At 45.2% G+C, this 21,355-nt stretch overlaps 2 protein-coding genes across 3 annotated transcripts in view; both read left to right on the top strand.

Annotated features, from left to right (window-relative positions):
• SRF (serum response factor) overlaps positions 1 to 10,638 on the top strand; it is a 65,272-nt gene extending 54,634 nt beyond the window's left edge. For both annotated transcript variants that reach the window (XM_033144933.1, XM_033144932.1), the window contains 4 exons: positions 3,663 to 3,773; positions 6,147 to 6,338; positions 8,322 to 8,398; positions 10,017 to 10,638. In XM_033144933.1, coding sequence (XP_033000824.1) covers positions 3,663 to 3,773; positions 6,147 to 6,338; positions 8,322 to 8,398; positions 10,017 to 10,112 — 476 coding nt within the window. In that variant the 3' untranslated portion in view covers positions 10,113 to 10,638. The remainder of the gene's footprint in view (positions 1 to 3,662; positions 3,774 to 6,146; positions 6,339 to 8,321; positions 8,399 to 10,016) is intronic.
• An 8,906-nt stretch (positions 10,639 to 19,544) lies between these two features.
• LOC117044305 (cullin-9-like) overlaps positions 19,545 to 21,355 on the top strand; it is a 54,201-nt gene continuing 52,390 nt past the window's right edge. Inside the window, exon 1 of the mRNA XM_033144930.1 lies at positions 19,545 to 19,638. The gene's annotated coding sequence lies outside the window, so the exon portion shown is untranslated. The remainder of the gene's footprint in view (positions 19,639 to 21,355) is intronic.

Below are 21,355 nucleotides of genomic sequence, written 5' to 3'. Positions count from 1 at the left end.
GAGCTATCTTGACCCTGGTGCTAGTTCTTAAATTTGAAATGCTTAGAATTAAAATCTTAAGTTAAAAATATTCAGTTCTGACACCTTTTATGTTCTTGTTCTGAGCAAAGGAATTGCATATAATACAGTAGGTTTCCAAGCAGGGCTGTTTGTATTTCTGCTGCAGTCATGGCATGCAGGCACAGAAAATAAGTATTCACTGTCCTGGGAATTTCAGCTTTTCATCTTAAATATTTTAGCACTCAAGGTTGCAAGAAGAGGGCTGGAAATGCATCAGCCTTGATGAAATACGGGTGGCGGGGCGGGGGGAACTGGAGAAGGAATAGGACTGCAGTTGAACAGGATTTTGAATCAATCGTGGAGATTGCTATCCTTTCCCCTACAGCAGCAGAATAATAAATTGTGCAGAATGCACATGCATATCCAAATATAATATTAAACTGCATGAATGTATGCAGGTTGCAAGATTCTGTGTGTATGTGGCGTGGAGGGGGGAGAATACCCCCCCCAAAAAAAAACATTTGTGCAAAATACACACAGCCCTGTGTCCTGACACAATGTAAAATGAACTTCAGAGCCATAATGTATACTAATGGCCATTTGCTCGGGTGGTTTGTAAAGCGGCTTCAATAAATTTGTGGCTCTCAACCAACATAGTTAAATGGAACCTCCATGGCCAAACATAGTATAGCTTTCGAAATCGGTTGCTACGGAACAAAGTGTTCGTGGAAATCTTCACACCTGGCTGGCAGTGACTTTCCCAGCTGTATCATGGATCCCCCCCAGCCCCATCAGGATTTGGCATGGTTTGGCAGCCTCAGCCAGAAGGAGCAAATGGAAGAAGGGGGCTGGATGTCTGGTACCCAGGGGTGGAGGAGAGCTGGAAACAGAGGGGCAGGATGCAGTCTTGTTGCTGAGAACCAGGCATCTAGGTGTGATCAGACACACTTACCCAGAGCACAGTGTGTGTGTGTGTGTGTGTGTGTGTGTGTGTGTGTGTGTGTGTGTGTCTGTCTGTCTGTCTGTCTGTCTGTAGTAGACCTGTAGGGCGAGAGAGGGTGTGTTAGTCATCAGTGCATCTTTGTAGCTGTGGTTCGGTTAGGAACTTCTTGCCTTGCTCATTTACTTTCGAACAGTGTTAGAAACTCAGATATATACATACCGAATGTTGTTAAAGGAAAAGCAGAATGAACTCCACCTGAAAAAATATGAAGAAATCAAGGAACATCTTACTGATTGGCTGCAATACTTTCAAATTAATCAAAGATTCGTGATTGATAAAAAAATTGGCTTAGCAAAAGAAAAATCTAAATTTGAAAAAGAGGTCCTCCAAAGCAAAGGGAAATTTATTTCATGTATATATAATATACTTTTGGAATGGGAACTTAAAGGGGAGGAAGTAAAATCGGTAATGGTGAGATGGGCCCAGGATCTAGGTTACAATATAATGATGGAACAATGGGAGAGATTGTGGCAGGAGGATATTAAATTCACTGCCTGTTACAACCTCAGAGAAAACACCTTAAAAATGATGTATAGGTGGCACCAGACACCAGAAAAATTAGCCAAAATGTACAGAAATAGATCCCCTTTGTGCTGGAGGTGCAATAAAGAAATCGGGTCGTACAAACATATGTGGTGGACGTGTCCTGTTATATGTGATTTTTGGAACGCTGTATATGAAGAACATAAAAAATTGTTAAAGTATACATTTAAAAAAAGACCAGAAATGTTCCTGTAAGCATTTTGCCGGAAGAGATTAAAAAACCAGAGAGAGTACTATGTTTGTACGGTATAACAGCAGCAAGAATGCTAGTGGCCAGGAACTGGAAAAACCCAGTCGCACCAACCATAACGGACTGGCAAAATTTAATGATAGAATACCTGCAATTAGCAAAAACAACGATTAAAGTTAGGAATCAGATGACCCAAGAAGTATGGAAAGAGTGGAGGATATTTAAAGAATACTTAAGGAATAGTGGTATAAGTGGAATCCTAATGGCAGATGCAGACTGAACCTTTAAAGCAATAAATAGAGACTTAAAGATAGAATATCATGATTGGTAAATGAAATATATAACTGTACGCAATATAAGTATAATAGTTTAAAAATGCAATGAGGATAATTGGAGGTGCAAGATATTGTTTGTAAATAAGAAAAGAAAAGGATAGCAATATGTATATGTTTATTTTGTGTATTTTGTGTGTTTGTGTTTGTGTAAATGTGTATTTGTATGTGTATTTTTTTTAAATAATAAATAAAGAGAGATTTTAAAAAGAAAGAAAGAAACTCAGATATATACGGTAAGCTAGATATATAAGGCCCTGACACTGAGGTTCAGCTCCGAGCGCATTCTGGCAGTTCCCTCACTGCGAGAAGTGAAGTTACAGGGAACCAGGAAAGTAGACCTTCTCGGTAGTGGCGCCCTCCCATCAGATGTCAAGGAGATAAATAACTAGACGACTTTAGACGACATCTGAAGGCAGCCCTGTAAAGGGAAGTTTTTAGTGCCTGATGTTTTATTATGCTTTCATATTTGTTGGAAGCTGCCCGGAGTGGCTGGGGCAACCGTGTCAGATGGGCAGGGTGCAAACAATAAAATTATTATTATTATTAATTGCCAAATGGCACCTTAAACCTAGGTTACAGTCATCACAATTTCTAGGCGTCTTTTTTGCAGTAGGAATGATGATGCTTAACAGAATCAGACCCCTCCATATTATTTATTTATTTATTTATTTATTTATTTATTTCTATACCTCTCTACGTTTCTCGTTCGTTTTACACTAAGGTTTTAGGACCAGTTTTGCATATAGTGTGCTTTATTAAATATTAAAAGACAGAAATTTGCAGAGCTTTCTGATATCTTAATTTACCTAGGATGGACTGGACTTTTTTGCAATTCCTTTCATATGGAACAGGGAGCATGCTTGTTTTCTCCTGCTCTTGAGGGTAGGACTCAAGGCATTGCCTTCAAGTTAAGAGAAAGGAGATTCTAACTAAACATTCGAAAAAACTTTCTGACAGTAGGAACTGTTCGGCAGTGGAACGGACTCCCACAAGAGGTGGTAGACTCTCCTTCCTTGGAGGTTTTTAAGCAGAGGTTGCATGGCCACCTGTCATGGATGCTTTAGTTGAGATACCTGCATTGCAGGGGGTTGGACTAGATGACCCTTGGGTCCCAACTCTATGATTTTATGAATTTTGGGCCAGTGGCTCTCTTAATTGGATAGCCTTTCTTAAAAAAACAACAACACATTAGCACCCATTTTGTTCTCCATTCTCAGAATAACAATAAACATATTCCTCTCCCCACACAGGAGCATGCATAAAGAAAAAAAAACTTAAAAGCATTTGCATTGATAACTCAAACCACTTCATCTGTAGAACAAAAATATCATTCTGTAGATCCCTGCAGGTTGCTGGTAGCCTATAACCATGCTTTTCCATTGCCACATAATAAATTTGTACCAAGTTGAGTAAAATGGATTACAACACGCTTTTTTAAAAAAGGAGCGCAAAACCAAGCAGTTTAAAAAGAAGTTGCTGTTGATGTAGTTTATATGTTGCCTTGTTAGTTCTGGAAAGGTGAACTTTGTCAATGGGCTGAATGGAGCTAAGTCAAGTTTATGAGTCAAGTGGTCCCCGTCTTGCTTCCTAGGTGGTGCCGTGGCTCAGCAAGTTCCCGTGCAAGCCATCCAGGTGCATCAGCAGACGTCTCCGACAACTGACAGCAGTACTGACCTCACCCAGACCTCTTCCAGCGGGACAGGTAAGCAGCCACCAAATCTCTCTCCGCCACATAACTCTGGGTAGGGAATGGGGAACTTTCTTTTCTATCAGGGCCATTGACTCACAGAAGACAACCACAACAACGTGTGGCCTTCCTGCCTTTGTACCCCTGGGCTTCCATCCCTTGGTTGCTGGCTCCTGTGGTCACCAGTCAGCTGACCTCTGTCTCTCCTATCAGTGGATTGCTGTTGTTTGAAACGCCTCCCAGCCACGGTGCCCAGCCAATCAGGAGAGACCAGTGGGGGAGAGCACGTGCTATTGGGCTCCACTGCCTAAGAACCCCCGCCCCACCTAGACCTAGGCCTTTTAGGGTTGCCATATGTCCTCTTTTTCCAGGGCACGTCCTCTTTTTCATGGGTATGTAAAATGAGAGTCATCGTTACCATCTATAGTTAGAAGCAGAAGTCGGCAAATGTGTCCCCTTTTTTGCTCTTCAAAATATAGCAACCCTACCTTTTATCCAGCGGAGAGGCTGAGCAGGGAAGGGATTGATCCCCAAAGCAGCTTTCTTCAGCCTTGCTTCCCTGAACGCCATTGGACTACAACTCCCATCATCCGTGACCGGCAGATGAGCTGGCAGGGGATGCTGGGGGTTGTAGTCAAACAACGTGCGAGGAGGACCCAAACTTGAAGAACTGTGACCCTAATGGTTTTCTCCCCCCCCCCCCAAAAAAAACCTGGCAAAATCTGTTACCCATACACTTTGTGAGGCTGGAGTCTTCCATGTGACCTGGATGAAATGAGGTGGCAGGATAAATCTGGGCCATGCTTGTTCTAGGCCTTGCAAGGCTTTCCTTTCACCCGCACCTACATCCTTCCAATTGAACTTGCTGGTTCTGACTTGCGGTTGTGTAGATTTGCAGTCATTGTACCCTGCCTGGGCTTCTTGAGTTCTGTTGCAGAGGCACCTGAGGGCCCCCCCTTCCTTGCACAGCTCCCTGCGATCGGTGCTTCTTTTAAAGATCATTCTTGTCCCATGCACTGCTCTGCGCAAAAGTATATCATTGCTTACAAGGACACTGTCTCCTTCGAGTTCAGCAGACCCTTGTCTAGTCAGTGCTGATAGGCCAGCAAGAGAATGCCCAAGAAACTTAGAGGAAAGTATTTGTTCTAATATAGTGTTACTCTAGTGCCATCTAGTGGGTGTTTGCTTGCATATTACACACACACACACAGAGAGAGAGAGAGAGAGAGAGAGAGAGAGAGAGAGAGAGAGAGAAAGAGATGTACCTCGTTTTGTGTCTTCCTCGTTGAGCGTCCATTTCGTCAAACGTCCGCGGCAAACCTAGAAGTACCAGAATGGGTTACTTCCAGGTTTGCCACTCGCGCATGTGCAGAAGCTCTAAATTGTGCAAAAGCGCCGGCACTTTGTCGTGCGTCCTTTTCATCTAGCGTCCAGGGCTCCAGAATGGATCCCGGTCGCAAGGTACGACTATATACACACTCACCCACACACCAACTTTCTGTTCAAAGGAGTTCTATCACGGCTGTTTCCAAACCAGCCCAATTCCTATTTCAGGGCTATTTTGTACATTGCCTGGTAGCAAAGTGGCATTTGCCACTGACGGTACTGTCAGCAGAGAGTTGCAGGCAGTCCCAGTTTCTTGATGAGGACCCCTGCATGACACATGAAGATATGAAAACAAACCAGAAAAAAAATGGAGCCCCGCCTCCCAAAAAAGGAGATGAAAACCCTGGGGTTTTTCACTAAAAAAAGGTGGGGGTGGGGGACCCTTGAAAAATGAGAGGGGAACAGCTCCCCCCAATCTTTCCACGTGTTTTCAAGGCCTTCACATCTCTATGTGTGTCTCGCACATTCCTTATTTGTCTTTAGTTGTACACTTTAACATACCCCTAACGAAGCATAATGTGTAGGAGTGTGATTATTATTGCTTTTGCAAAATTGTGAGAGCTGGCTGGATTTCCCAGCAGCCGGCTCAAAGAGAAGGAGACCTGCATGTGCAGAGAAGTGCCTCTTGTTCTCGCCGGTGTATTCCGGTTGTCTTGGCGCTGACGTGTACTCGTGTGCATAATCCCTGTCCCCCCACCCCACCCCCACATGCCAGCCATGACATCTGTTTTCTGGCAGACGTTGGGAAGCCCTGAAAGAATTGTGCTTCCTATGTCAGGTGAATCCTGTGTAAAGCAGATGTATGCAATGAGCTGGTGATGGACCCACTGTGAGGTTTTCAAGCAATTGCTTGATGGCTGCATGCATAGATCCTCACTGGTTCTGCATCTTAAAAACAAGCCAGAGAACGGACTCAAGCTGATGCAGCACGGGGGACTGAGGCATTGTGGGTGTGGTGCCATCTATTTTAATTGTGCCTTGCCCCCCCCTTTCTTTTGCCAGTGACCCTGCCAGCTACGATCATGACGTCGTCCGTACCAACCACCGTAGGAGGCCATATGATGTACCCCAGTCCTCACGCAGTGATGTACGCGCCCACATCAGGCCTGACGGATGGTGGCCTTGCAGTTCTCAATGCCTTCTCCCAGGCGCCATCTGCAATGCAGGTTTCACACGGCCAGGTCCAGGATCAGGGTAAGGCTGGAGGCGGACTTTTTGTTTACGGAGAATGCTCCTATCACACTTCTGTAGCTTCAAAGGGCTCTCAAAGCAGCTTGCGGAATATTCTCAAAATGCATCAATCTAGTATAGTACAGTGGTACCCCGTGTTATGCACACGATCGATTCCAGATCGTGGTACGTAACACGGGCGTGCTTAACACGAACGCCCCCCCCCAAACAAAAAACCCAGAAGTTTGCACATTTTTGTGTTTTTGCGCACCCGCGCGTTGCACGCGCTCCAGGGAGGACTTCTGGGTTGCGGAGGTCCGTAAGTCGAACGTACGCAACATGGAGCGTACGCAACTCGTATGACTGTACAGGAGCAGGTGTTGCTTGGTGTCCACGTTTAGGTTAGAACGACAGCTCTCCCCAAAATCGCTTGGAAGGGTGTGGGGCTGAGCTGTTGTATCTTGCTCAGCTCAGGATGAAATTCGTCTTCCCTGATGCACAATGGTGTTTCTGAAAGAGTGAACGATCTTCATTCTGCCATGTGTTGGGTTCCTCATAGCAAAGATAGATAGATAGATAGATAGATAGATAGATAGATAGATAGATAGCACCAGTAACGTGCATGGTGTTTTACCGAGTAGAAGAGGACAGCATTCTGCCCTGAGGAGCTTACAATCTAGGATTTGAACCAGAGGAAGGGGAAGAACGTGGAGTCAAGGGAATACACAGGAAAGAGTGTGTGATTATTTAAGTTATATCTGCTTAGGGTTAAGTTACACTTGGGTTTGGAAAGAGATATGAGGATAATTCCAGAGAGGAAGATTTGAGGAGGGTGAAAAGGAGCAGCTGCATGTCTTTGATGCATAGCTCAGTGGCAGAGTGCATGTTTTGCAGAAGGTCCCGGATTTGTTGTTATCTGTAGGGATCTCAGGTACCAGTTTGTAAGAAAGACCTCTGCTGGAGACTTATCAGAGCTGCTTGCAGATAAGTTTGTTAAAGGTAAAGGTACCCCTGACCGTTAGGTCCAGTCGGGACAACTCTGGGGTTGCGGCGCTCATCTCACTCTATAGGCCGAGGGAGCCGGCGTTTGTCCGCAGTTTTTCCGGGTCATGTGGTCAGCATGACTAAGCTGCTTCTGGCAAACCAGAGCAGCACACAGAAACACCATTTACCTTCCCACCGGAGCGGTACCTATTTATCTACTTGCACTTTGACGTGCTTTCGAACTGCTAGGTTGGCAGGAGCTGGGAGCGAACAATGGGAGCTCACCCCATCACGGGGATTCGAGCCGCCAACCTTCTGATCGGCAAGCCCTAGGCTCTGTGGTTTAGACCACAGCGCCACCCATGTCCCTGCTAGTAAGTAGGGTTCCCATATTTGAAACAGTGAAAATCTGGACAGAAAGGTTGTTGAGCTTTTTTTAAAAAAAACAACAGCCCAGTGAAGCTGCTTTATATATTTTAATACTTAAGCTTTATCGAAATACAGTGGTACCTCAGGTTAAGAACTTAATTTGTTCTGGAGGTCTGTTCTTAACCTGAAACTGTTCTTAATCTGAGGTACCACTTTAGCTAATGGGGCCTCCTGCTGCCACCGCACAATTTCTGTTCTCATCTTGAAGCAAAGTTCTTAACCCGAGGTACTATTTCTGTGTTAGCAGAGTCTGTAACCTGAAGCGTCTGTAATTTGAAGCATCTGTAACCTGAGGTACCACTGTATATACACATTTCTATTTCAGTGAGCCTCCACCCTGCATTTCAGCAGGAAATTTAGTGATCACTGCTTTTATAAAGCATGTTTAGGATAGCTTTTGTTCAATAGAACATTGCTTGCTCTTTGAAATGGCTCGTTTTGTTTCTAGCTTTAATGATACTGGTTCTGGGTTTATTTTCGTTTATGCCACTATGATTACACCTAAATTGTTCTGGATCATTTGAAGGTGGTGCTGTTGGCGATGTTAGTTTTGGGTAGTGGCTAATGGCACACTTGTGATTTTTTCTTTGGCAGGTGGAGTCCCTCAGGTGTTCCTGACAGCACCATCAGGAACAGTTCAAATCCCAGTCTCAGCTGTCCAGCTTCACCAGGTAGGTTCGCCATTTAAGTAGACTTAAATTTCCCCCAAACTGGGAATGGAGTCCTATTGAACCTTAAGGGATTGTGCTTCTGAGGAAACGGGATTGTGCTGTAAGGCTGGCTGTAATTTTCTTTGCACCCTGTTGAACATATAGCAAGATACACAGCTACCAGGTCTGTTTCCCAAGTTGCCTTGTGTACTGAATTGCAGCGATCCCGTTTTGTAGCATTTCCCTATTGTTTCATTCAAGCTTCAAGACTCCTGGGGATGGAAGCAGACAATGGCCTGGTTCGCACATAACACTAAGCCAAACTATGGCTTAGTGTGAAGAGGCAAGTGTGCTAATGCAACAATTAGAAAATCACAGCTGCTTCACTCCCCACTCCTGCTGCCACACTGCCAGGAGCTAAGTGTTACAGTCAAGCCTGGGTTTGTGATTTATCTCGCTCCAAACAAAGAAAGAGAAAACCAAGGTTTGTTCTAGGCTTACTGCTCTTGGAGAGTTTGACAGCTATAAACCACAGTTAAACTATGTGCTGTGTAAGTTCTTTCTTTCGTCTGTCCTGAATATTCCAATATTAAGCTTCATTGGATGGCCCTGAGTTATAATTTTCTGGGAGTGGGATATAAACTCATCTTCCTACATTTTTCACAGCATACATAATCTGTCATATCCCTCATTACTTGTCTTTTTTTCTAAAAGCAAAAAGCCCCAAATTTTGTAACTTTCCCCCATAGGGTAGTTGCTTCATCCCCTGGATCACATTGATTTGCTTTTTCTTCATGTTTTGATGAGTGCATCATAGTTGAGTGCATCGTATCTTGACTTACTATTATCCTGAGACACACACAAGCTTTGTAGTCCTTTCGCTTATCCTTTGTCATCAAGCTATGATTAAATTAGGAAATCCCTAATTAACTTAGCTTTTCGTTTCATCCAAACTGTGAAACTATGGTTACTAGCGTTGGAAGAAATCAGGATCTTAAACCAATTTCAAAAGGGTCTAATATCCTGACTTGTTCTGCAGCTGGTTGCCATAGTTTCCTGGTTTGGACAAAACAGGAAACTATGGTTAGTTAGAAGCTTACTGGTGTAATTTCAGCCGATGCCAAAGAGAAGGGGCTTGATTTGATAGTCTGAACCAGCTCTGAATCCTGTTCATACAAGAAAATGCCACCTTTAAGTAAAACAAATCCATGTATATTCTTCTCTGACCACTTTAATGTGCGTACCTCAGTATGGTGAAACAATGAGAGAATCATGTGAAATTAGAAGCAAATGGTGTGTTTCACATGATTGCATCAGACAACCAGTCTGTCCTGTGACAGCAAATGCATTTCCTAAGCCGGTGTTTCCCGATCTTCTGAAACCTGCGTTCTAAATCTTCTTTTCTGGATGAAGGCACACCTCATTCTTACACTCTTAAGACAAATTCACCATCACAGCCTGCAACCAACTTTGTAAATCGTTTGTAGTATTATTATTATTTTAACTGCCTTGGGTGCCTTGGGAGAGGGAGGGGTGGTATATAAATGTAGGATCGAGATAAGTAAAATAAGCAATTCGTGTGCTGTTTGAAGGCAAGTGCTCCTTTGATTAACAGTTCTTCGTTCTTTTGTCTCCGCAGATGGCCGTAATCGGGCAGCAGTCCAGCAGCAGCAGCAACTTGACAGAGCTGCAAGTGGTCAACTTGGACACGTCGCATAGCTCCAAGAGTGACTGAGCAACTCTGGGGGGGGGAGGGGGAACCTGGGGGGCGGAAGGAGAGAGACAGAGGAGAAGGTGGGTCCCTGGCACCCAAACCTGCAGCGGCTGCCTCCAGCTTTTGATGCCTGTGCGTGGCTCGAGGACCTGCAGCACTCCCCAAAACTGCACCAGGATCTCTGCGGTCCCTATTTTTCTATGGACTCTGTCACTTATTTATTGTTGCCTTTTTCACGTTTTCTTTCCTTTTCTCTCAACACTTCACACCGACACACACGCACAAACACACACACACACACACACACACTCAAAACACATATTAAAGTGGCTGTTGAGGCCAGCGGCAGGGAGCTGAGTCTGGGCTGTAAGAGGGGCGGTGGTTTGCTTTGTTACCTTTGGACGCTGCATATACAGTGCTTTTATTTGTGTGTTTGTTTGTTTGTGTGTGTGTGGTTTTGTTTTTCCCTCCTCACTCCAGCCAAAGAAACGTGTCTCTCGTGGGTGGGGGAACTTTACTCCACCATGTGTATATAATATATTGGGGGGGGGGACCTCCTTCTGTCGTCATCACCAGAGCGGGAGTTCCTTCTCACCCTCTCCACAGCGTGTCCACGAACTTCCTCAGTTCACAGTCTCCAGCCTGAGCAGCCAAGACTGTGGCGGGGAGATAAGCTGGAACGCAGAAGAGTCTGAAGCCATCGTCATCCAAAAGGGAGTCTCTTTTTTTCTGCTGTCATTTTATTTTCACTTTTAACCTATGCTGGAGCAAAGGGTCATCTCTCTCTCTCTCCCCCTCAGCCCCCCAGGTTCAGGTTGTTCAGCTGGCTGCAGCAATGTGCCTTCAAGCAAATCAGTTATGCGTTGTGGCCTGGCCTCGGCACAGCGACCCTTGCCTCTTATGTTTGGCTTGCAAAGAGGGGTCGCTCCCGCCGGTGCCCTCCTTCCCCTTAGGCTCTGTTGTGGGTGGTCAGAAACTGGGCGAGGAGAGGCAAGAGCACATTGGCGGCAACCCTGGAACCGTTCCTTCCCTCGAAGCTTGTGTTTGGTTGGTGAGAACCTGCCGGCTTTAGGAGTACGTGCCCCGGGGTGTGTGAGCGGGCAGCGGACACATTTCGCTTTTAAACACCGCCCTGCCCACTTCCTTGGGTCATACCCAGCAACCCTTAAGCCCCATCGTTGCAACGGATGCATCCTCTTGGGCAAGCTTTGTTCGTTTTTGCAGAGGCTGCTACTCTTGAGAAGGTCGAGGAGCTGAGCCGCGGCCCTTTTTCTGAGTAATTGGGGAGCAGGGTGTAAAGGAACAGTGTCGGAAGCAGAGGGAAAGCTCTGTTTTTGTATGTTTTGAACTCCACAGGCCTTCCCAAGGCTGTTGTGCCCACGATTTGAGACCTCTCACCCCAACCCTGGCCAGGTAGCCCCGAAAACAAGATGATTCGTCCCCTTGAAAGCGTGTTCCACCTGCGCCTGCTGCTTCCGAGTCTGCCGACCTCAGTTAGGACTGGGTAGGACTTGGCAGGTTTAAGAGTGGTGGGAACACACCTCCCCTGCAGGAGAAAGGGAGCGCCGGGTGAGTAAGGAGACAGCCGCCGTCAGGTCTTTGTGCTTTAGAAAATTCCTTATCGTGTAGATCCGTGGTTCGGGGTCAGCAAATGCAAAAAAACAAACGAAAAGGGAATAGCTGCAAGGGAGACCAGGAAGGGCATTGTGCTACCAATGGGAGGGGTGTGCATGTGATGAAGCTATCCCATTGGGGAAAGCACTCTGCCGTTGGATAGTTTTCTTGCCACACAATCATGCACTTCATTTTAACCAATCCGGAAGTGGCGCAGGAAAGGAATTCTTCATCCCCCTTCTACACCCACACACCTACTTTGGAGCAAGGAGGCTGCAGACTTTTAGAGAAAGGAAGCAGCTGCTGTAACCCCCTTTTTAAAAAACTAAAAAAAAAAAAGACAAAAGAAGCCTTCGGGGGCGGGGCGGGAAAGGACTTTATTTTTCTAAATGTTAAACTCAGTATTTATGTAATTCTCAAAAGGAATTAAAAGTCTGGCTCCTGTACAGTTTTCATGGGGTTTGTACTTGGGGAGCGGGTGGGTGGGGAAGAAAAAGGGCCATGGGGTTGGGAGGGGGAAAGGAGGAGGAAAGGGGCCTTTTAAATTTGTATTGTCACCTTTATGAAATTATTTCCATGAACATTAGCGTTTAAGCTGGTCTCCTGCCTCAAGCACTTGGGTCAAGCTTGATGGGAAGGTCCTGACAGTGGAGGAAGGGAGACTTTCCTTTTAAGTTTTATTTTCCCCTTTCCCAGCTTTGCCTCAATTGAAATCTATGGATGAAGGGCGGTATACAAATTTTAATAATAATAATAATAATAATAATAGTAGTAGTAATAATAATAATAATAATAATGGAGTTGACCATACTGTGGAAATTAAGCCCAGCTCACTTACACTCGCTTATGTATTTTGGTAAAATGGACCGTGTAACATCTGGCTGCAAGGGGTGCCTCACATTTCTGAATACTCCCTTATGACAGTGTTTTTCAACCTTTTTTGGGCAAAGGCACACTTGTTTCATGAAAAAAATCACGAGGCACACCACCATTAGAAAATGTTAAAAAAATTAACTCTGTGCCTATATTGACTATATATAAAGTAATTTTTCAATTTTTCCCACGGCACACCAGGCAACATCTCGCGGCACAATAGTGTGCCGCGGAACAGTGGTTGAAAAACACTGCCTTATGAAACCAAGTCTCCACTCAAAACACAGAATTAGCACAATTTCTTCCTTGGTGTGCTAGTATTGTAAATGTCAGAAAGCATTCAAAAACTGTATTCCCCCCTTACTGCAGCATAAGGAATAGAGATTGTTCTACCACCTCGTCACATTTCCAAAGGGGTAGTAGCAGTGTCAGTCTTTTGAGAGTGCCACAAGACTCTTGATTGTTTTTGCTGCAAGAGACCAACAGATTTACTACAGCACAAGGTTTCTTGGACTCGGGTCCGTTTTGTCAGGTGTGCAAAACAAAAATTTAGTTGGCTTTATGAAAGCGAAAATTTTAAGTGGCAGCTAGGTATTAATTACTATGTTAAACAAGCACATCTTTAACCTTTTATAGTACCAGATGGTTGGTCATTGGTGAGATGACTGCATTATTGCCCCGGTAAAAAAGGTTAAAGATGTGCCTATCTAGCACATATAGTTAACATCTTAAGTATCACTGAGTTTAATTTTTGCATCTTACTGCCATTCAACTGGCACCTTGGTTTTTCTCTTCTATGTACCTGCCAACTTGAGTGGGCTTGAGTCCAATCTTTTAAGATGCCCACAAGACTTGTTTGTTTTCGGTGCATGTGTAGATTAGCCTTCAGTCAATGTGCATTTAATGGACTCTAGCAACTGGAGGGGAAACCATGTTTCTGTACTGGAAGATACAGATAAAGAGGAGCCAAGGTACCGTACTCTTTGAAGTCTCCCATTTTCCACCTTGGGGTGCCATGAGTCCAGGAAACCATCCTTTGGTTCCCTTGGCCTGAGCAAGACTGACCCTTGAATTCCAATGTCCTGGTGTGCTTCCAACTTCCAGCCTCGCCCTAGAGACGTGCACTACATTCTTCTATTAAGCTCTGAGCCGAACACTCCTTCCATGGTTAAAATATTTTATCCTTAAAAGACATGGATTCCACAAATGCATTCAGAAAGAAAAGTAACCCACTTCCAGTACTTAAGAGCTCCTTATGAGAATTTGGTCCAGCCATTCTGGTGAAGTGCTGGGAGTTCAAGGGAATCTGATGTAATGGGTAAATGTAGCTCATTTTTTTATCTGCATGCAACTCCTTGGCAAGCTGGTGGCCTGTGTTGACCTGCCAAGTGATGAGAATTTTACTAGCCTTTTGTATTTGGTCAGGAGTTGAGAGTAGAGGGGGAGTGGTAAAGGGTGCTTAACATGGCCAATAATAACAAATTACAGGCCCCCCAGGCAGTTGCACATGGTAAATGGTCAATTGTTCTGTCCCACTGATGGGGGGTGGGGGGTGGGAAATCTCTGGTCCTGTAGTAGTTGCTAGACTACAACTCCCATCATGCTTGACAACTGGCCATGCTGGCTGGAGGTGATGAGAATTGGAGTCCAGCATTTGGAGCACCACAGGTGACTCAACCCCCCCCCCCCAAAAAAAAACCACACTTAGGACTTGGTAAGGGTAAAGGGGGAATATATGAAGATTATATTTGTATCAAGAGGGAGTTTGTGGTGAATGATTATGGATATGTTTGGGTAGAGGAACATCGGCAAAGGCCATTTTGCTGACTCAAAAGATTCCTGCTAAATAGGATGAGAAGCCAAACTGATTGGATGTAGGTTCCCCCCCCCAAAAAAAAATCCTCCAGGAACCACCACCCCCACTCCCCTGCCCGATTTCAAGTGCTGAGGACCTTGCTCCATTTAATCTGTAGTCCCCTGCCCCCTCCTATTTTAGGAAGTTTTGTTGCCTACGAAAAGCACCTGCAGGTTAAACGCTAATGTTGCATGTAATTTAAAGTGTTGACTTGTAAGAACACTTATCAGGGATGAAATGGCATTTATTGTGTGGTGACCTTTCTAGTTCACACTTTACAGATTGTTTTGGGGTTTTGTGTGTGTGCGTATGCGTGTGTGTGCGTGAGTGGCTGTGTGTGGGGGGGGGTTAATTTCCAGGGTTGTGTTTCTGGAAGGATGTGACTGTAATCGCAGTACTATGTACAGAGCTTTCTTTTGTATTAAAAAAAAAATACTCTTTCAATAAATGTATCATTTTGTGCACAGACTTCGTGTCCTCAGTGTTGCCTCAGGGATTCAGAAATGGGAAGCAAAACAGGGGATGCTCATGAAGTTCTGGGATATTCACAAGCACAACACTCCTAGCCCTTGCTGCATTGGACAGAGATTGCATGCATCTTTGAACCAGTGGAGATATATATCTGAAGGGGGCTAAAAAGGTAAAGGGACCTCTGACCGTTTGGTCCAGTCGTGGACGACTCTGGGGTTGCGGAACTCATCTTGCTTTATTGGCCGAGGGAGCCAGCGTACAGCTTCCAGGTCATGTGGCCAGCATGACTAAGCCGCTTCTGGCGAAACCAGAGCAGCGCATGGAAACGCCGTTTACCTTCCCACCGGAGCGGTACCTATTTATCTACTTGCACTTTGACGTGCTTTCGAACTGCTAGGTTGGCAGGAGCAGGGACCGAGCAACGGGAGCTCACCCCGTCACGGGGATTCGAACCGCTGACCTTCCAATCAGCAAGCCCTAGGCTCAGTGGTTTAGAAAGAGCAAGGTTTAGCCCTTGCAGCATTGGACAGAGATGCATGCATGCATTGCATGCATCTTTGAACCGGTGGAGATATATATATCTAAAGGGGGCTAGTCCCTCATAATTATACCAGAAAGATATGGAGGTCTCATAAACCCCAGGTAATGTGGTTGCTGACCTTGAGCCAGACATCCTGGAGAGTGAAGTCAAATGGGCCTTAGAAAGCCTTGCTAACAACAAGGCCAGTGGAAGTGATGATATTCCAGCTGAACTATTTAAAATTTTAAAAGATGATGCTGTTAAGGTGCTACACTCAATTACCTCATAATTAATTGCAGGGTGAAGTGGGGAGAGGGACTTTGAACTGCGGTGTTCAGAAACCCAGATTCTCTGAAGAAGAGCTACCAGTAAACTGTTATCACTGGCAAATTCAGGTCCTCAAAACTGTCTCTTATTGTGATGCAAACAGGGAGGTGGGAGTGTTTATCAGATAATTTGCTGAGAGTGTCTGTGGTACAAATAATAAAATTATTAAATTATTATTATAATTGGGTGGAGGGGCGGTGTTTTACCCTTCTCAGCATTTTTTCCTCACGGGCTCTCCTCATCCCTAATGAACTGAAGGTTGCTCTTGCTCACAGATTCATTTCTTTAAAAAAAATGTTATGAGCTGCTTGCACAGTAAAATAAATCTTGAAGTGGCGTACAGGTTCAATGACATGTAAAACCTAACTAAACTGCACAAAGCAATTAAATAGGCACAAGCCACCATCGAAAGAGGAGGATAAATTTAGGAAGACCTTTAAAATAAATGTAACTTGAGCCTTGTGTCTGGATAGGCTTGATGGTATTTATTGTTAAGTCTTCGCAAATGCTATAAATTTAAGGTTACTATCCAGCAACACTGGAGGGCAACTAATTCCCTGCCACTGCAGTGAAGCCCAAGTCTTTGCATGTAAGTAAGTCCAATGGACTTAAAGCAGGCTTATTTCCAATAAACTCCTCTCAGGGTTGGTTTAACAATGAGCTGGGGTGGGGAAATCACTTTGGCAGGTTCTGTTTGTTGTCTTTGCACCACACTTTCACAAAATCACGGCCTCAGGTGGTATACAGGATCCATCTTTGGGGGGGGGGGACAGTATGTAGGGTAGTCGCCAACTCTATGTAGCTTCTCTGTGCAAAAGTAGTTTATAGACAGTAAACTGGGAAAGTTTAATCCCTTGAGGGTTTTTTTGTAAAAACAGGAGGATATAAAGCCAGAAGAAATAATGTGTTTCCCCTGCTTTTTCTATAAGATTTGCTTTTTAAAAAAGTAGGATTCAAGTGCCCATGTTTAGAGCTTAATACAGCACTTATATATTCAAAAAGTTGTTTGTAGTCATAGGGGAAGGATACTCTGTAAATGCTTAGAATAAAGACACAAATGCTTAGCACAGGTGACAAATACACAATCCTTCATGTCATTTGAAATCACAACAAAATTAAATGAAGAACCAAGTTTGCGCTTTAGCCTTTTTTTCTGGCCAAGCTGGTCTATACAATCTAATGAAAGCACTTAAAGTTGAGCAAATAAAGCTTGCATGAATCTGATAGTGACTTCCGTTCTAATCAATATAGAGCTAATACCAGTTGCTAGGAGGCACAGGTAGGCAGAGTGCTGCTGTGCTCATGTCCTGCTTGCAGGCTTCCCACAAGCATTGGGTCAGCCACTGTGAGAACAAGATGCTGAAACTAGATGAGCCATTGGGGCTGATCCAGTAGCTTCATTTTATGTTCTTAAATACAAGCAGTGTATGTAGAGCTGGGGAGAAAAGGGCTTGGGAGATCTCTCACTGGCGGGTCAAAACAGACCACCAGTTTGCCAAGGAGTTGCATGCAGATAAAATGGGAGACTCTATACAGGTGAAACTTGAAAAATTAGAATATTGTGGAAAGGTTAATTTCTTTCAGTAATTCAACTTAAAAGGTGAAACTAATATATGAGCTGGACCATAAAGAAGACTGATCGCCGAAGAATTGATGCTTTTGAATTATGGTGCTGGAAGATACTCTTGAGAGTACCATGGACTGCAAAAAGATCAAATTTATTTAAAGAAATAAGCCCTGAGTGCTCACTGGAAGGACAGATCCTGAAGTTGAGGCTCCAGTACTTTGGCCACCTCATGAGAAGAGAAGACTCCCTAGAAAAGACCCTGATGTTGGGAAAGATGGAGGGCACAAGGAGAAGGGGACGACAGAGGATGAGATGGTTGGACAGTGTTCTTGAAGTGACTAGCATGAGTTTGCCCAAACTGCGGGAGGCAGTGAAAGATAGGCGTGCCTGGCATGCTCTGGTCCATGGGGTCACGAAGAGTCGGACACGACTGAATGACTGAACAACAATATATGCGATAGACTCGTGACATGCAAAACAAGATATGTCAAACCTTTATTTATTATAATTGTGATGATTATGGCGTACAGCTGATGAAAACCCCAAGTTAACAATTTCAACTTTGGGGTTTTCATCAGCTGCACGCCATAATCATCACAATCATAACAAGCAAAGGCTTGACATATCTCGCTTTGCATGTCATGAGTCTATCTCATATATTAAACTCCAGCAGCTAATGAAAACAATTGCTTACATAAATGGACTTTTCCACAATATTCTAATTTTTCGAGTTTCACCTGTATCTTAGGGATAGAAAAATCTCTTTGGATTTAGTATGTACATTTTGAGTTTTTAATCTTGTATTTTTGTGCTGTGAGCCACCCTGAGATTTACAGGTGAAGGGCGGTATAGAAATTTAATAAAAACAAACAAAAAGTCAAATGCATGACCTGCTGTGGCCAGGGCTTTCCTGGTCTAGAAATGGCTGCAGCTGTCAACCACAGTGGCGGAGGAAGCCTCCTGGCCACCCGGGGCGCCAAACCCGAAGGCACCCCCCCGGGGTGGGGTGTTGCTCCGTAGCACGCATGCGTTGTGCGTCATGATGCACGGCTGGTGGCTGCTTTCCTCCTCTTTTTTTTAAAAAAAGGGCTTTTTCGGCGCTAGCCCGGGCAGAGGCAATGGGTGGGCCAGCGAGGAGGGGCGTCACGCCAGCCACAAGCGTGAGGCCTTACTGACCCACCCCTTGACTCCGCGCCACAGCTCAGCCCAGCGCCGAAAAATGCCCTTTACAAAAGGGAAGGAAAGCAGGCGCTGGCTGGCCGAGCAAGCCAGCCATGCGCCAAGCGAAGTTTTGGGCTCTGCTTTGGAGTCACCAATCGTGGGGGTAGGGCCCCGAGTGTCACCCCACAGGGCGGTACTCGGGGCGGACCGCCCCCAACACCCTGCCCTTGCTCTGCCTCTGGTCAACCATCCGCAGCTGGTAAAAGACACTCATAGCCCCTGAGACCGCCTGAGCCTCCAGGGAGAGTTGGATCCAGTAGCACCTCCAGACTGTGAATCTGCTCCTTCAGGAGATGTGAAACCCATCCAGGATTGGCATCCAACCAATTTATTTTTTAATGTATTTCTCTCTCCCCACCCCCACCCCCCGGTTTTTATGTATATATTTGTGTGCTCTGTGTGGGTGTTGCTTGTTTGTTTGGCTGCAAGTCGCTTTGGGCTGCCCTGGGCAAGATAAAGAGACTAAACACATTTAATAAATAATGATAATGCACGTTTGCTCAGCAGCAAGTGCCGGTGTACTCAGTGGGGCTTGTTATCCGGCAGATGCAAATACTAGATTAAATAACTAAATGAGTGAGAATGGGCTCAACTGCAGGCGGGCTCGCCAGCTAAGCAGTGTCGGCTCAGGTGGAATCTACACACATATTTAAAAAGTTCTGAAAATGCTTATTATTATTATTAAAGAGTTTTTTAAAAATAATAATAAAACCCACTGAATTTTCCATAAGGCTCGCCATCGCCACCTAGTGTCACGTTGTACACTGCACTTTTAAAAACACACTTAGAACGTTTTTTTGCTTGTAGCTGCCATTCACTCGGCACCCCATATAGCGACAAAACATACAGAGCGGCGCGCGGCTTCGCGGCGTCCGAACTGTCCCTCGCAGGGCCCCGTAGACTAGAGGAGCCGCAGGCGGCGGCGGCGGCGGCGTTAAAGCTGAAGGGAAAGGGCTACGCACGCGCGGCTTCCGGCGCATGCGCCCTGGTGACCCGGAACTTGTGGAGCTGCTGCTGGCCGGGCGAGGAGGCGGCGGCGGCGGAGGAGGAGGAGCGGCGGCGGCGGTGGCGGCGTCGCCCTCGGTGCTTGGCTGGGCAGGTAACGGGGCTCCCTCGGCGTCGGACGGGGCTCTTTCCCCTCAGCGGCCCCCTTCTAGGGTGGTCTCCGCTTAGGGTTCCTCAGCGTTAGGCGAGCCGGGGCGATTCCCCAGCACCACGTTGTGTCGCCCCGCGGCCCTTCTTGGTGGTGGAGCTTCATTCCGCCTTGTTCCCCCGCTCGGCTCCTTTGTGCTCCTTTCTCTTTCGCCTCCGCGCCTCCTCCTCCTTGGTGGGGAGGGAGCCCGGGTTGACCAGGGGAGCTTCAGTCGAGGGACTCGTGAGGGCAACTTGCCCGCGGCTTGGGGGTGTTGCGGGGATTCCTCTGAATGGAGGCGGCCGAAAGGGAGCGCGTGTCCGAAAGCTCAAGAGAGAGCAGCGTCCGTGTGGATTAAACGGGCGACAAAGCCTGTGCTGTGTATGAAAGGGGGGGGGGAGAGAGAGAGAGGAGAGAGAAACAACAGGACGACCCTCCTCCGTCGGATGCATTGATTGAAATCGGAACTCCCCAAGTATATGTAGGAGGGAACCGATCCCAATAACGTATTTCTTACGCGCACGCACACACACATATCTGTATCTCACGCGCCGGCTCGCGAACTGCTGCTCCAAGAAGAAATCAGAGTGCAATTAAAACGTCCCGACTTCCAGTTCTGAAGGGCCGGAACGGATGGGAAACGTGGGTCCAAGTGACGTTTCAGTGAGCAGTTTGTACTTTCTCACATAGAACTTGGTTCGCGGGACCTCTCCTGAAATGAGTTTGAGGCTTCTTCCGCGCAAAAGGAGGAAAGTGCTTGATTTATGAGAGCAAGCATTATGGCTCATGTTAATGAGTGGCTCATTAATAGCATTTCTGCCTTACCAAATGGGTGTTTGGTTTTTCATCATATGGAGAATCTCTTCTTTCCATTACCTGCTGGATAAGGTGTTTCACCCACAACCCAGTACACGCTGTGGGTTCAGATAAATTGCCTTAGTATCCTTTGATGTGTACTGTGTGGTGTGACAGATAAAATGTTTTTAGATAGTATAAAGGCTTTGCTTATTTATTTTTTAATAAATAATTTTTATTCATTTTGTAAGATATAAAAAAGATAACATAGTATTACATGAAAAAAGAAAAAAAGAAAGAAAACGAAAGAAAAAAGAGAAAAAGAACATTATGTTCTTCTTACATAAACATAACTTATTCTTTACATTATTGGGTGACTTCCCTCATTCCCCCCCCATCTGAATTTCATTTCCATAATATTCTCTAGCAGTTTCTATGGACTAACATCTTTACCAATATATATTTCTAAAACATCTATAATTAACCTATTTCCTAACAGTATAGTGAAAACCTATATCTACCTCCTAAGGCAACACTAAATATTACAATATTTGTTCAAATAAATTTTAAATTTCTTCCAGTCTTCCTCAACTGTCTCTTCTCCTTGATCTCGGAGTCTCCCAGTCAGTTCAGCAAGCTCCATGAAGTCCAATAAAGGCATGAATGTGATTAAATGTCATAGCATGCTATCAGTGTGGACTGTGGTAGGAAATGCTGAGTGGGAAACTTTAAATCAGTATTTTTAACAACAATTTACATTACTGCTTTAAAATTGCCTCGATTTAAGCCGATGCACCCTGCAACAGAATCTCTCCCAGCGCTGCACTTTATGGAGTAACAGGTCATTGTTGCATGAATTTTCATAGGCGAGAGTCTGCTTCATCAGATG

Source organism: Lacerta agilis, chromosome 3, assembly GCF_009819535.1.
Source record: "Lacerta agilis isolate rLacAgi1 chromosome 3, rLacAgi1.pri, whole genome shotgun sequence".
Classification (NCBI taxonomy): domain Eukaryota; kingdom Metazoa; phylum Chordata; class Lepidosauria; order Squamata; family Lacertidae; genus Lacerta; species Lacerta agilis.
This window is presented reverse-complemented; position numbering and strand designations above follow the sequence as displayed.